Raw genomic sequence first — 15,598 nt, 5'->3', positions numbered from 1 at the left:
TTTTCTTGCAGTAGCCTTGAGGGGGCAGAGTTTAGAGCTGTGTGGGCACACTTGGGTGGTTATTCTATACCACTCACGTCTTCTCTGGGGATCAGAAGGGACATCACTACCAAGAAGAAGAGAATGTGACATGGGGTGGAGGAAAAACATGAGCAGGAGGATCTAGGTGGGGGCATTTTGTCTTTTTCTTGGTGGTCACCCATACGTAGAGCCTGGTGGGGTTGGCTGGTCAGTCAGGCAGTGGGGTGAGCACTTTTTTGTATGTAAATCACCCTCTCTTGTATACTTTTGTTATTAATGTTGTTGTTCCTACTATCTTATCTCATTGCTGTTTTCCTATCTCAACTCAGAATATCTGCCTTTTGTCTCTCTCTCACAGGAGGGGGTGAAAGAGAAAGGAGCAGCTGCATGAGGCTTAATTTCCATCTTGGTTTAAAATTACAGCACATGGTTTGGAAATGGCTTCAAGGAATATTGTTGTATCACCTTTCCCACTGATAGAGTTGAGACTTGTAGGTCGTCTAATCTTCTCCCTTTCCTTTCTCCAAGACTAGAATTTGCTTTCTTCCAGTACTCAGGGATCTTCCTGGTTTAAATCAGGTTCCCAAGATATTGAGTGACCTTGCGATGTCATTGGATGGCTTCTTCAGAATTCTTGGCTGCATCCCATCAGACTATTCCTGTATGTCAAATTTGTTTAAATATCCTCTAACCTGATCCTCCCCCATAAAAAGTTTCAAAAGAAAAATGTATTGCAAGAGGGTTATGAAAATGACAGGGCTAGACAGGGAGCATTTTTCAGAGCAAAATTAAAGGACTTTGGAGCAGGATTAAACAACAGCAGAAATGACAGAACAAATTTAGGAAAACATGAGTCCCTTAAAAATTTAAGCTGTGATGACACAGAGCCTTGGGATGTTATGCTTTACTAAAGGCTATGGTACAGTGTAACACAGGAACACTTTCAAGGTCAGGTAAATTTATTTTAGTATCATTCATGTTGTCCTCATAGAAGAAGTCAATGGTATCATCTGAAAATTCCACATTTCAGTGCAGGAAATCTTGCTAGATTTTTTCTGTTTCTCTAAGTAGTGACAAACCAACCTATTATGTCATATAGAAGTGGATGATAACATGAATTTGTGAGTTGTAAATTAATATGCCTAGTTTTATTTCAGTGTTTCTAGCAACATAAAAAAAATAGTAAGAGGTTTTTTGATTTCCCTTATGACGTGCACTTGTGTCTAGGGATTTTTTCCAGCTTTGAGTGGGAAAAAATAGCAACCTACAAATCCTGAAACACAGGAAATTTTTTTGCAGCAAAATGAAAAGCCAGTAAAATGGCATTTACCTTACCATGTGTATAGTTAATGAGGAAATCAATTTAATACATATCTTTTAAAATTAAATTTCATCATAATGTGAACAAGAACAGACTGTTGATCCTCAACTGATTATTACACTTTATGTACATCCATTTACTTCATGTATTTCAAGTGTTGCTTACAGAGACAGTTATGTATAAAAAAAAAAAACCACAGATCAGAGCAACAACAAAAAAACAAGAGTTGTTCAGAAATCTCAGACAACTAGAAACAAATTAAATCATGCTCAGGATTCTTAGTCCATGCTTTAATCCAAGCCCAGAAACTCCTTCAATTATCAAGGGACTCAGAAAGGAATATTTCCTGAACGTAAGTACTTCCTTCTATAAAAGAAACAAAGATCAAAATATATTTAGAAAAAAAAAAAAAAAAAAAAAATAAAAAAAATAAAAAAAAAAAAAAAAAAAAAAAAAAAAAAAAAGCCCCAAACCAGTCTATTAGTTTAATCCTTTCCTCGTTAAAAAATTAGTAAACATTCCAGAAGGTTCAAAGAAAGGATAACTGGGGGGTACCTATATATTTTCTGAAAAAGTGATTTCTGTATGTTTTTTCCTTTTTTTTAACCCTTCAAAGTACTCATCATCAGTCCTTTATCTATGCATTTTCAAAAATAAAATTACAGTGAGATTAGACTGAATACTTTAATGATTCTTTTGATGAAAAACAACACCCTACTCCTTGCCTTGGAGTGGGTTGGGTTTGCTCTAAGAATAAAAGAAAAACCCTGCTCCACTATGTAACATGCTTTAATCAGGGTAAGAAATTTTGCTAGTAAAATGTCCAGGTTCACATACTCTTCTTCTAACAGACTACAAACACGGGGAGGGTTCTTCAGTATTTCTAAATTTTCTTTGAAATGCAGAGTCTTATGAGAACTGAGTTCTCAAATTGCCCAAATCATAATTTCCCAAGAAAGTGATATGATCCAGATCCTTAAGTAATTGTGATCTCAGTAAAATTAATGGAAATGTGAGATTCAGAAGGTTTGGATTAGTTTCTCCCAAAAAAAAATCTTTTAATATGGAGTCTGTTTATGTATCTATTGTTTAATAAAAGGTATACATTTTGGACATGACTTTTGAAAAACATACTTCAGTCATTTATTAAATGTACTCATCTGCCTTGACTTCAGGACCTATCAGTTAAGCATCAAGCAATTCTTCTTACTGTATTGCATTCTAAAGAGCATTTTAAACCTAAGTAGAGATCATCTTAGTCTGTTTATTTGCCTAGGAAAAGACAAGCAAATAAATTTGGAAATTTTTGGGAATATCATGGATATCAAACATAGCTCTGTTTTTTGCTATATTTCCCAGGAATAAGTGTACTGCAGATTATAATATTACACATGGAAATTCACGTTTACTTTCATTTTAAGAAAGTTAAAGGGATAAATTTTCAAAAAGGGCTTTAATATAGAAGTTTTATTTACTTCCTATGTTGTAGATAATTATGTTCTTCAGTGTGCTACAGCCAAAACTGTTATAGCAGTTATAATTCACAACTGAGTAATGATGGTGACAATCACAACTTGGAAACAATAGCAACCAGATTTTTAGAATGCTAATTTATTCCAAGAATATAAAAGCAAGCAATCTTGTTTCTATTACTCTGCTCTCAATTGACTGGAAGAGTGTTAAGATGAATGAATAACTTCAGGTAAAGCAGTTATATTTATGTGTAAAATGTAAAAAGTAAGCTAAATTTAAATAGTGTCATTATTCAAACTGTAGGAGCAAAGTAAAGATTGTGCCCTTACCTTCACAACGTGGGACAGTGGAGCTCCATACTACATTTCCATCTTGCATAATACAGGTTATGGATTCAGAGCCTTGAGTCTTCACAAAGCCATCATCACAGTGAAAGGAAACAGAACTTCCCAGAAGGAATCTGTCTCCAAAACGCCTCCCATTTATAGGAATGCCTGGATCATGACACTCATTCTGACCAAAGGCTGATAAAAATATAGCAATAAGACTCATAATAAATTCCACAATAATAGCAATAATAAAAAAAAAATCCCTTTAAACTTTGTGTCTTGTTTTTTGGAGGAGGAGGAGAATAATAATTCAGTTGTAATACAGTAATATGTAACACATATAATACAGTAATATATAATTGAAAGTATAGAAAATTTCTCAATAAAAAGTCAGCTTCAAATCCAATGACATTCACACACACACAGTAGTTGGAATTCAGAGGTTTTTAGATATATGTGGCTTAGATACACAAAAACAATTTCCCTAATTTTACCTCTTGACAAAATCCAGCTGTTTTTCCTCTAGCATAAGGCAATTGGGGTTGTTTAAACTGAAAAAAGGGAGGCTGAGGGGAGCCCCTATTGCTCCCTACCACTACCTGAAAGGAAGTTGTAACAAAGTGAGTATTGCTCTCTTCTCACAGGTACCAATTGATAAAATAAGAGGAAATGGCTTCCCCTTTTTCTTTCCTGCCATTTTTCAAAGGACAAAAATTATCCCTTCCTATAAAAGCAAAAGACCAATCTAGGGATCTAAGACTTTAAAAAGATTGAAATCAACGAATCTCAGCTTTCTGTGGGGAATCTTTCTAAACAACAAAAAGAAAACACCTTGGCCACAAACACTATTACTTTAATTGAAACAACTCAGAAACAGCGCAAAAGGTCTCAAAGACAACTTTATGGTCAATTACCTTCTATAACCTTAGTAGATAATTTCTTCAGCTAAAATGATAACCTCTGTATAAGTAGCATGTTTGAACGACTCATAAAACTTTTAGGAGAGTTAGCAATCTATGGCAAGTGTAAAAATGTTTTCTACATGACAATGTTGTCACTAGTTTTCTACTGAGAGTACTGTTTAGTAATATATTTTTATATAAACAAAACAGAGGGCCATCTGTAGCCAGAAATTTCTTAGCCTGGTTGCACTAACAGAAGAAACTTATTTTCTCAGTAGCTCTCCATATGTACATGACCGGTAGATCCACATTTAACAACTTAAAGTCCAGCTACAATTAAACTTGATACATTTGAGAATTGCCTTCTCAAAGGTAGCACATTCTTAAAATTCTTAAAGGGACAGTAGCCAGATAGAAGAATTATTCTAAATTAGTGTACTGTTATAGGAAATACTTCTGCATCAGTTCACCTTTGTTCTAGACACTAGAAAAATCACAGAGTGCAACTGTTAAGTGTAATGCAGACAAGAGATCTCTATTCTTAGGGGGTTATATTTTTAGATTCCGCCCTATTCAACTAGAAAAAAAAACATACAAAAGCAAAGCAGTTCCCAGAACTATTTATTTGCATTGATGATTACCTTTATGTTTTTCTGATTAATACCTCAATATTTGAGATCTAAGATTAATACCTTTATGGACTTATTCCTGATGGCTCCATTGAGAAATATATTGAATTACATGCACTGGATACTTTGATATGAATGATCTGGACTTTAGTTATGGGCTTTGCGTTTATGCAGTATGAACAAAAAACCCAAAAATAATGAAGAAAATTCCTCAGCACTATCACAAATTAAAAAAATAACTTGTAAGGATTGAACCAATGAATAGAAGGAAGGCATCTGAAAATAGTGCAATTATACAATCATGAAAATTTACTTCTGTATTAATATAATTATAACTATATATAAATATAAATATATTATCTGTTTTAACTATGATGAAGAAAGCATAAAACTAGGCATAAAATAAAAAGCAGAAGTTCTTACTTGTATAAGTGATATTAAATCCTCTTCCAGTGGTAGAGTGATCTGACTGAAATTCAAGTCTTACTATGTGCCCACTACTAGCCAATTGAGAAGGGACCTCATTTCCAGAAAATGTGCCAAGAGGTGGTAAATCTGAAATCCCATCATCTTTGATTGTAAGGTAGTCAAATTGAGGTTCTACATCAAAGTCGTTGAAAATCAGATGGATTCTGCTTCCTGGCTCTGAGATAATTAACCAAACACAGTTCATATTGTTCCCATATTCCTCAGGATAATTTGGAGAAAGAATAATTCCAGATGGTGTGGTGAAGTTGAAGAAACATGAAACTAAAGGAAAGAACAATAAGATTCTCAAAATATTATCCACAAACTTTATATATTCCTGTCTTCCTATTTTATTTATTTTATTCATGTAGAAAAGGATGATTTTGAAGCCTGGATGTCAAAACTACTACACATCCAAGCAGAAACTGTTTTACACTTTCAGAACAGTTCTACAATGTTGTAATTTTTTTTCCAAGTGAATCCAAGTGAAACAGGGCCTGCAAGAGATTAGCATGTAGCAAAAACCAAATAAAGCACCATCAGAATTTGCAAAAAAATTGGCAGGCTTGTACTAACATGAAAATGCAATCTCCAAATCTGAATTATGTGTTTCCAAATACGCATTGAACTGCATTTAACAATCAAAAAACAAAAGCCAATCAAGCACAAGGGCCAGTTTTGCCTGTAGTATACAAAGTTCATACCAATGTAAATAACAGTGGAAATTTAGATGTGAATGAAACAAGAAATCTTAAGAGTATATGATCTGAACTTATTTTACCCTAGTTTCCCTCTGATGGCATAGAACAAAACCAAAAATTATTTATAGCTATCCTCCTTTTTTTACTCTTTTGAGCCAGTTTTCATCAAGACATTGCCTAATTCATTTCAAAATCCTGCCCTTTTGACTGGTACTGCAGGCAGAAGCACAGTACATTCAGAAAGAGAAAGACCCACTGAACATTCGTTAGCACAAAGGACAACCTCAGCTCTTCAAATGTGTCAAACTGAACTCAGTGCATGTAAATAGATGTTATAGATTCCATGCTCTTTCATAGGGCATGTGCATATGCAACACTGGAAGCACAGTAAAATATTCTACATTGTCAACAAAAACTGATGCAGCAATCCAATGCAATAATGCACCATGAAAAAACACAACCTGTGTCTCCAAAGGGAACCGCAGCCGCACTGTCTCTGTGCCTGGGCTTTACATGCTTAGACACATTTCAGCATTGCAAGGCATATCGAGAATTATTCTGGTCCAGAGCAATCTTGCTTAGTTTGTTAAGTCCTGTATCAACACAAAGTCTATACATGTCCAAATAGAGTAGGACACCTCACAAAAGTTGTTATTGTTGTCAAATTCTGTACTAATTTGTGACTCTTTATAGGAAAATTTAGCACAATCTGCAGAGCTGAAGTGCCTAATATACCTGTGTACTTGAAAGACTTGCTCTATTTTACAAGAAAGGAAAAAAAAAGAAAAGGAAAAAAAAAAACCACAACCCAACCCAAATAAACCTTCCCGCCAAAAAACAAAAAACAAAAACAAAAACAAAAACAAAACAAAACAAAACAAAACAAAAAAAAAAAAAACACACAAACAAAACCAAACAAACAAAACACAAAAAAGATCGATATCAAACAACCCCCCCAAAAAGATCCAGAAAACAACCAACAACCCTCTCTTAACAAATATATGTTATCTTTTAAAACAAAAAATCACAACTAATGACCTTTCATAAACTTTTCCTGTGTTCGATATTCTTAGCTTCTTTATATTCATATTCACACCTTTGTGGTATATCACAAAAAAACCCCAAAAAAAACCCCAAAAAACCCCCAAACAAACAAACCAAAAAATTCCCAATCTTTTCATATGTGGATCTGCAGGCTGTTTTGCACTGCCAGAATGAAAAGTGTATGTGCCACAGAGTCCTTTTGAACACTAATCTGCTATAAGGAATTGCTCATTTAGAATCTAATTCAATACATGTTTACATTAAGAGTGTTAAGCGGTTCAATTACATATAAAATGAGTGTAAAGAACATTCTAAAAAAAGTCTGTTGTGACGTTCCCCATAATTGAGCTACTCAGTCAATTAAAAAAAACTCAAACCATGATGGAAAAAGTCTTCAAGGTACTTTGAAGTATTTTCCTGTTAAGTAGTCACAAATGTTAAGAAATGCAAGAGGTTAAGGTGAGAAAAATAATACAGAAAAAATAAATAATTCTTACAAACACAGCTGGGTTTGTTGCCAGACCACTGGTTATTTTGTTGACATGTGATCGTTCTCTCTCCCACCAGCTCAAAAGCTGCTTGACATTCAAAGGTAAGAGTGTCTCCATGCAGAAAACTGCTTCCAGTCCTTTTCCCATATGATGGAATTCCAGGATCCCCACAACCTCCTTTCTCTATTTCTGAATATCGAAAAATTCAAATACAACAATAAGGAATATATATTTGATATCAGTTTGTAAGTCAGTATCAGAATTACTTTCAAAATTGTGGCATTACACATTAAACTAATAATTGCAGCTGAAAATAAACTAGAGGTAAATGCTGTAAAACTGCCTCAAAGATGACTCAGGATCTAAGGTCTTTTCACAAGCTGATAGCTTCCATACCTGCATTGCTGCATTGCCAAAAACAACAAAATACCTCTATTTAACTGCATAACTGCAATAAATTACATTATATTTGAAGGTAAAATTAAAAGCCACAATCTCCATCCTACCCATGAATATATACTACATGTAGATGGTTTTTCTGGCAAAGAAGTACTCGTACTAAAGAATCTCTTACCTCTCACATCTGCAATGCCACTTATAAGTTTATTAACAATATGATTAAAGGCATATAATTTCCTAATAGAGTCAATATATTTCAGTTTAAAAAAGCTTAAGTATAATAAAAATAAAACTGAGGAATTATTTCTTAATCTCATACTTCAAATTAGAGCCACATTTTTCCCAGCTGCATTCAGCTATGCTGAAAATAAATTAACATTTTGGATAATACTTCAAGATATTGTTAAGGAGCTCTGTTTCTTAAATTATTTAAGTTGTATATCTCAAATCTATATAAACCAGATACAGCTATAAAAAATTCAAGTCTTAAGAAATTTATGCATACCAAAAGTATTAGAAAATAAAATGTAATTATTATTGCCTGTGATAGAATCATCTTACAAAATACTATATATGTGTCTGCCCATCAGAAAATGAAGGTTCCATTTCTTTGACATTAAATTGAAAGCAATTTTTTAAATTAATTTGATCAGAAAAAAAAAAAACAACAACAACTCTTCTGAGTCGATAAACTGTGTTGTTGCACATGTAATGAAAATATGTAAATCTGATTCAAATTTAAGTAGAGCTAAAGTTCTTGGTATTTAAATATTTCACAGTTCAGTCCAAGGTATGAAATCAGAAACATTCAAGATAACAAGAAGATTCAACTCATTGAATAGCATGAAATATTTATATAATTTAACACCATTTAAAATATTTCTGGTCAAATATTGTTAAATCTAATAACGTTAAATCCTGGTAGAAGTGTATACCTTGATACAGTAACAGAAATTTAAAGATACAGGATACAAAATTATGATATGTGAAGTCAATCCACAATGTTTACACCCTTAAGGCAGTCATTAACAGATTTTTGACAGACATGTTCAGAAAGGTATGGCACATATTTCACAGTGTAATAGTTTTGTCGACCTGCTTTTGATGCTGTGCTTGATGCACCCATTATTATTTTATTTAAATAATTTGTCTTAACAGAAAATTAGAATGTATAAATTAATAAAAAAAAATTCCAAAATTCTCAGTACACAAATACAATAAAATTTTGGGAGACCAGTTTTTAAAGAACATTTATAAATAAGTATACAAAATTATATGTACAAATGCTTTCATGTAGTTTTACTTGTCTGTTCCTATTGAGATATTGATTTTTACTTCGACAAAATAGAACAGAAAACCTGTGTGTTCAGCTATGCACATGGGGAAGCCACAGAAAATCAGAATATACATTTTAATCACACTTTAGAAATTCATCTCCTGCACTGACAGCAGAGCTGTATCTAATCCAGCATGTGAGAATGATCATAAACATTTTTTAAAAATGTTTCATCCTTTGAAAAAATAAAGTTTTAATAAAATATGTCTCATAAAAAACAACTGAATGATAAATTTCAGTCTCTAAAGAACAGATTTTTGCATCAAATTATTCTATACTGAAAAGCCAAATAATTCATTAAAAATGTCAAAATTAAGTACATTAACCTTATTTCTGTTTAAACATTCAGAGTCTGTGCTTGTTTGTTCAACATAAAAATAATTCAGAAACCACGACAGATTTATAAAACACTTCTCAGGGTGTCTTATTTGCATTTTGACAATAAATAGCTTGAAAAATTCAATCCAGGTCTAGGAATCTATATCTTCACAAACTAAAATTGAAGACTACATACATCCCTAACAGGAAAACTACTCTAGTCAAAAGTTATTCAGACTGACGAAAAAAACTCATTCATAGAATCATCAAAGGATCACAGAATTTGGGGGCCTTAAAGATGTCCTAGTTCTAACCCCTTTGTCATGAACAGGAAATACCTTTCACTAGGCCCAGGTTCCTCAGATCTGGGCTGGCCTTGAATACTCCCAGGGATGAGATATCCACAACTCCTCTGAGCAACCTGTTTCTGTGTCTCAGCATCCTCAGAGTAAAGAGTTTTTCTTCCTAAACTCTAATCTAAAGCTACCCTCCTTCAGTTTAAAGCCATTCCCCCTTGTCCTATCACTAGGTGTTCTCATGAAAAGTCCCTCTGCAGCTCTCTTGAAGGCTCTCTTTAGGTATTGGAAGATGCTCTGAGGTGTTCACAGAAAGGGCTCTCAAGCATCAAACCAGGCTGCTCAGGGAAGCGGCTGAGTCACCACCCCAGCAGTATTTAAATGATATGGTACTGAGGGAGATCAGTGGTGGAATTGCCAATGCTGGATTAATGGTTGGACTGATGATCTTAAATGATTCTCTGACTCTCTTTAGTCAAAAGTTTCATTTCCATTACATAAACAACCTAAAACTAATGGAAGATGCAAAAGGCCAGACTAATAGTTTTGTATTTACACACAAAGAATACTCTTTCTTTATAACTTCATCTAGAGCAGTAGGCATGCAATGATTTTCAACATTTTTCTCTGTGATTTTGCAGAGATTTTTTCTTCATTGTCCTTTCTGATACTTGTTTGACTTGTACTGATTTAGTCAGTGAACATTTTTTTAAAATGTCTATATACAGCTGGGATGAATTGTGTGTATTGATCCAACACATGCACTGATTATTCTGTTTCATAAGTTGAAAAGATTGTCTGTATCAGTTTGCTAAAGAAGATTACATTTCAGACCAATTCTGTTGAAGTTATGTTGAGCTCTTAGAAAAATCCTATGGGACAGAAAATGTTCTTTAAATAACAAACATGAAAATAAAATCTTTGCTAACCTATTTTGCATGGCAATTAAAGCCCTGCTCTTTTAGGATTATTCTCATTCAATGTTGGACTTCTTTTGATCTGAGTTCTTAGAGCTGTATGAACTTCACGATGTTTGCACACAAACTCTCAAGACTAAATTTAAACATCAGCTTCCTCTGGTTACCAAAATATTAATATTGATTTTATGCAATTGTTCTTGACTTTCATGTACCATCTTTCAATAGCCTTGGGGGAAGAGACTTTTCATCTTGTTCGTAAACTAGAAATATTTACTCAGTTTCAGGGAATATTTTTTCTTTAATGTTAGAAGAATGACAAGATTAGATTTCTGACTGTAAGATCATATCTCCTTGAACTTAGTTGAAAGACATTTCTCTTGCTCTGTTTCCTTTCAAATTAAGAAATATGGCAATTCAAAAGTGATATTATCTTTTAAATATGTAACATGACTAATATTTGAAAGGTGTCACATTGCAATTCAAGTCTTTTTAGATGTAAATACTTTGATTACAGTATCTAAAATATATAATAAATGTATCTCTGTTATCTGAAATGTATAATAGAATAATCTATTTGAGAACATTTTGCACTATTAAACCTGTTATTCATCGTAGGAGTAATTTGCTTTTTTCCCCATGTTACTAGATTAAAAATACACAGTTTAAATTAAATTTTTAGTATTGCTGTGTTTTCATTCACACTATTCAATATTCTAGCTTACATGATGAGTGAATCATCTAATAATTAAATTAGAATCTGGGTACAACTCAAAGAGTATCAATAATAATCTCACATATTAATAATTCAGATTTACAAATACAATATAAACTAAATACATGTTTTTAAGACAGGTGAGTTGAGCAAAAATCAAATTTTGAGATACGAAATAAACTTCAGGTTTTTATCAGAAAGTTGAAGTCAATAGCTCTAAATCCTAAACTACTTGACAATATTTCATAATTTTCATCTTAGTTATAGTCAAGATAGATTAAGCAAAGCTGTCAACTGATACAGGTATACATTTACTCAAACAAAAAAATAGAGAGTTTAACATTTAAACTCTGAGAGGTCACAAAAATTCATGTTCCATATATGAGAAAAGTGATGATTTATTTTATTTCCTCTTATTCCTCATACCTCCCTGTGTTAACAGTCATAATACTTAATCTAGTTTAAAAACACAAAGAAGAAATTCTTGTACAAAAAAAAACTTATAGAAAGAGAAGGGATAGAAAGATGCTCAGGATTGCAGAAGAGGACATAAGTAAAGGAATGATATTATATACATGATTCCTGATATGCTGCATAGGAACTACTACTGAAAAAGAAAATGGTAAATCAAAACCAATACAGAAAGAAAAAATAGCACATAACTGGACTGTAAAAGTGGCTATTAAAGCTAAAAGGAGGTTGGCCTACTGCTAGTAGGATGGCCTTATATGATAATTTTATAAATGATGACAATTTTATCACTATTATAGTAAATTTCTTCAAAGAAATTTAACAGTGCAATTTATTATCAGTGTCCAAATATAAAAAGAGAAGGCCTCCTTCACAGATCATATAGTTCTCAGCAGCATTTTAAGAGAATCTCACATTTTCTCTGAAATGTTTTGTCCTTGCTGTTATCAAAAAGAACACAGATCATATCCAGTAGATTAATTTTTGCTGCTTCCACCTTATTGCATCCTGTATCAATATTAAAAAAAAAAAAACCAAACATGACTTTAGAATCAGATCAATGAAAAAATAACAACTTTCCTAGGAAGTCAATTTAAGCTAACAGTTCACTATCATAGCATATTCTTGCTTGCTGGTAATAATAACATCCTATTGCATCATATCTTATAAAAATCCTTGAAAGCAATAAAACAATAAAGCAGAAAACAAACTTTACAATATGTTTTTTAAGGCTAATATTTACTGTATACTTAAATAAGCTATTACAGAATGCACAAAAATAAAATTTTGATTTGTTTGCAATCAATTTTACATGTCCAGGGTAAATACAGATCAAATCTGAACAGCAATGAGGAAGAAGCCTTTTGTTACTGGTTGCAAAAAAAAATATGATACCTACTAACTAAGCATTTTAAATTCATTACCAAAATTTGTAGAAAAATTAATCTGAGGGAAAAAAATTATTATAAGTTTTCAGGCACAATGATAAGTTCTGATTTGGCAGCTAGGGCTCCAGTAGCAGAAGCTCTGGCATACTACAAAATTATATGAAAGGAAAGAAAATTATATGGGAAAGGAACAGTGTATAAAACAGGAGATACCATTCTGTCCTCACACAAAAACCTTCAAAAATTTCATTTCCATGTTGAATTTTACAAGTAGTACTGCTCTTCCATTTAAAATACACAACATTAGAACTAGGGGAGGAAAACAAAAGATCAAAGTTACTGAGGAAATGAGGACCAATTAAATAGACTGCAAACCTCTTATTCTGGGGGCTGAAATACAAGTGTTCAAAAAGTTATTGAACCAATACATGGAAGAAAATCCTATTGAGAGAGAAATTATTTGTGGCATCTATCACTAAAAAATGAGAAAATACTTTGTTTCTTGATTTATCACTGTATAATTCAGCGTTTCTTCCCTAATCACCTATTATTGACAAGTACCATTATGCTTTTATTCTCACTGTAGATTTTTATTCTAATGTTTTGTGATAAGGAACCTGATCGTTCCAATTACAGTGTTCACCTTGCTTTATTACTAGAAAGAGCAGAGCACAAAGTACAGAGCAGTGGTTTGAACAAAAGTTAGCACAAAGTTATCCTGTGGAAAGAAACTAAGAATGTTATGGAAAATAGGAAATACAGAAAAAAGGAAGTACAGATGCCTCAGAAGTTATCAGAATAACATAAGGGTGAATATTGTGAAAAGGCAAACCATGGAATGAGGCAGAAGATGGTAACAAAGCTTGAAGAATTCAATTGTCATTAAAATGAAGAGAAAGAAAAAAACTAGCAGGAAAGGAGAATGAAGAACATTTTCTCTTATCTAGACAAAAAACGTTTAAATAAAATTAAGAGAAGTGCAGGATAAGAAGAGAACAGCTTAAGGACCATACAGAAAATGCAGACACATTCAAGGGAACAGGGCCTAATTAAATTCAGTACTTAAACAGAAGCAGTCAATGAACTATTAGCAATTATCTTCAAGAACTTATGGAGAACAAGGGAGATCCCACATGACTGAGCAAGGTCACATGTGTTAACTCTCAAAAACTGGAGGAGAGGAACCAGGGAATTAAACAAATACCTGTGTATCTAATTTGCCCCCTTACACTGGGAAAATTATATGTTTTATCTTCCTTTACAATGGAATATCCTTAAATATCCTAAATTATCTTAAGTCCTGACAAGAAAGACATGGTAGCGGTCTAGAAAGAAAATCAATGAGCTATTACTAGCAAATCATTTGTAACAAGATTGTAAAGCCAACGCTGCTCCTAAGCAAAGTAATGAAACCACCAACATAAAAGACTATTTTTAAAGGGTTAAAAGACAAAAATATAAATTCTGAGTAGTTAACATGGTTTTATGGAAAATTGGCCATGTCACATAAACAATATGTTTTTCAGATTATAAACTCAGATGACACAATATATTTGGACTTCTTTCAACTACCTAAATTAGTGACACATGGCATTCTAATTACGATTTGGCATCATAGAAAATTAATTCAGCACACATTAAATGGATTGCAATTAGACAATTATAATATTTTGAAGAAAAATATTAATAAATAATTTATATTATTAGACAATAGAACTTCTTCAATTAGCTTAATCTTATACTTTTTTCACCCAATCCTAACAGTGTGTTACAGAAATATTACAGAAAAATAGGTAAACAACACTGCCATGCTATTTTCAAATGCTTTAACCTGATATGTATTATAGGTTTACACATCTTCTTGAACATATGTACCCACATAAGCACTGCTTTTCCTCATACTCTTGAAATAAACGCTCACCAAAATCTTAAGCCTATGTCAGCTGAGAATTTTGTAAAATAAAATTAATATCAGATGGTAGGACCTTATTTTCTCTGAGTATTTACTTCTGTACCTTACAGTGGGTGTGCCTCCACTTTAAAGACAGGAGTGATAAGTACAGTTTCATAAAACAAAACGAAAGATTAAAATTATGTGTGAATTTGCTGGACTTCAACTCAGTATTTTCTAATGCAGGTTGTAGAAGCAGTAAGTGCTCAAATGAAAAATGTCAGCTTCGGAAGCAATTGAATGTACCAATATTAGTGTGGACAGTGTGGACATCCAAATAACTTTCCGTTATTTTATTTCAGTAAAGAAGAAAGACAGATGAAGTATTGCTCCAAAAATATTCTGAAGAAGAAAAAAAAAAAAAAAATAAAGAAGAAGAAAAAATATCTTTAGTCGTTACGCTCCTATATTCTGCCCTTGCAGACAAATCCTGCCCTCTGGGGTTGGACTAGTCCAGCATCTTTCAACCTTTTCTGCAGAAGTTCTCCTTCTCAAGATCTCAAAGTTTCTCACTTTGATTAATTTTGAGACTTTATTGCATGGGCATAAACATTGTTTTTGTTCTTATCTATATCTTGTATGTTTCAATTTTTTTTTTTTTTTGCTGTGCCTCCATCCCTGTTGGCTCCTGTCCCGTTGGTCACCCAAGGGTTCTGGGGTGGGATTAAGGCAGACAAACTTTCCTTCTCTTTCCAAAGATGCCGACATGGCCAAGGCTTAACAGCAGGAGTTTTTTCTTCCCAAATAAAACACACTTTCTGAGGAACATAACTTAACACAAAACTACTCTGCAGATAAGTAAAGGAAATCTCATAACTTAGAATTTGATCTTGAAGCTATTCCATATAAACATATTGAAACATTATTATATAGTATATAATTACATATATAGTAACATTATATATATAGTATATACCCATAGGTACATG

The 15,598-nt window shown here is 32.7% G+C and overlaps 1 protein-coding gene across 1 annotated transcript in view; it reads right to left on the bottom strand.

Annotated features, from left to right (window-relative positions):
* CSMD1 (CUB and Sushi multiple domains 1) overlaps positions 1-15,598 on the bottom strand; it is a 1,076,561-nt gene that overhangs the window by 245,017 nt on the left and 815,946 nt on the right. Inside the window, exons 13-15 of the mRNA XM_083857383.1 lie at positions 7,386-7,568; positions 5,099-5,425; positions 3,145-3,339 (exon numbers count right to left, since the gene is read on the bottom strand). Of these exons, the coding sequence (XP_083713509.1) occupies positions 3,145-3,339; positions 5,099-5,425; positions 7,386-7,568 (705 nt within the window). The remainder of the gene's footprint in view (positions 1-3,144; positions 3,340-5,098; positions 5,426-7,385; positions 7,569-15,598) is intronic.

The sequence above is a fragment of the Zosterops lateralis genome (assembly GCF_965231275.1).
Source record: "Zosterops lateralis genome assembly, chromosome: 3".
NCBI lineage: Eukaryota > Metazoa > Chordata > Aves > Passeriformes > Zosteropidae > Zosterops > Zosterops lateralis.
Note: the sequence above shows the minus strand (reverse complement) of the source record. Positions and strands in the feature narration are given on the sequence as shown.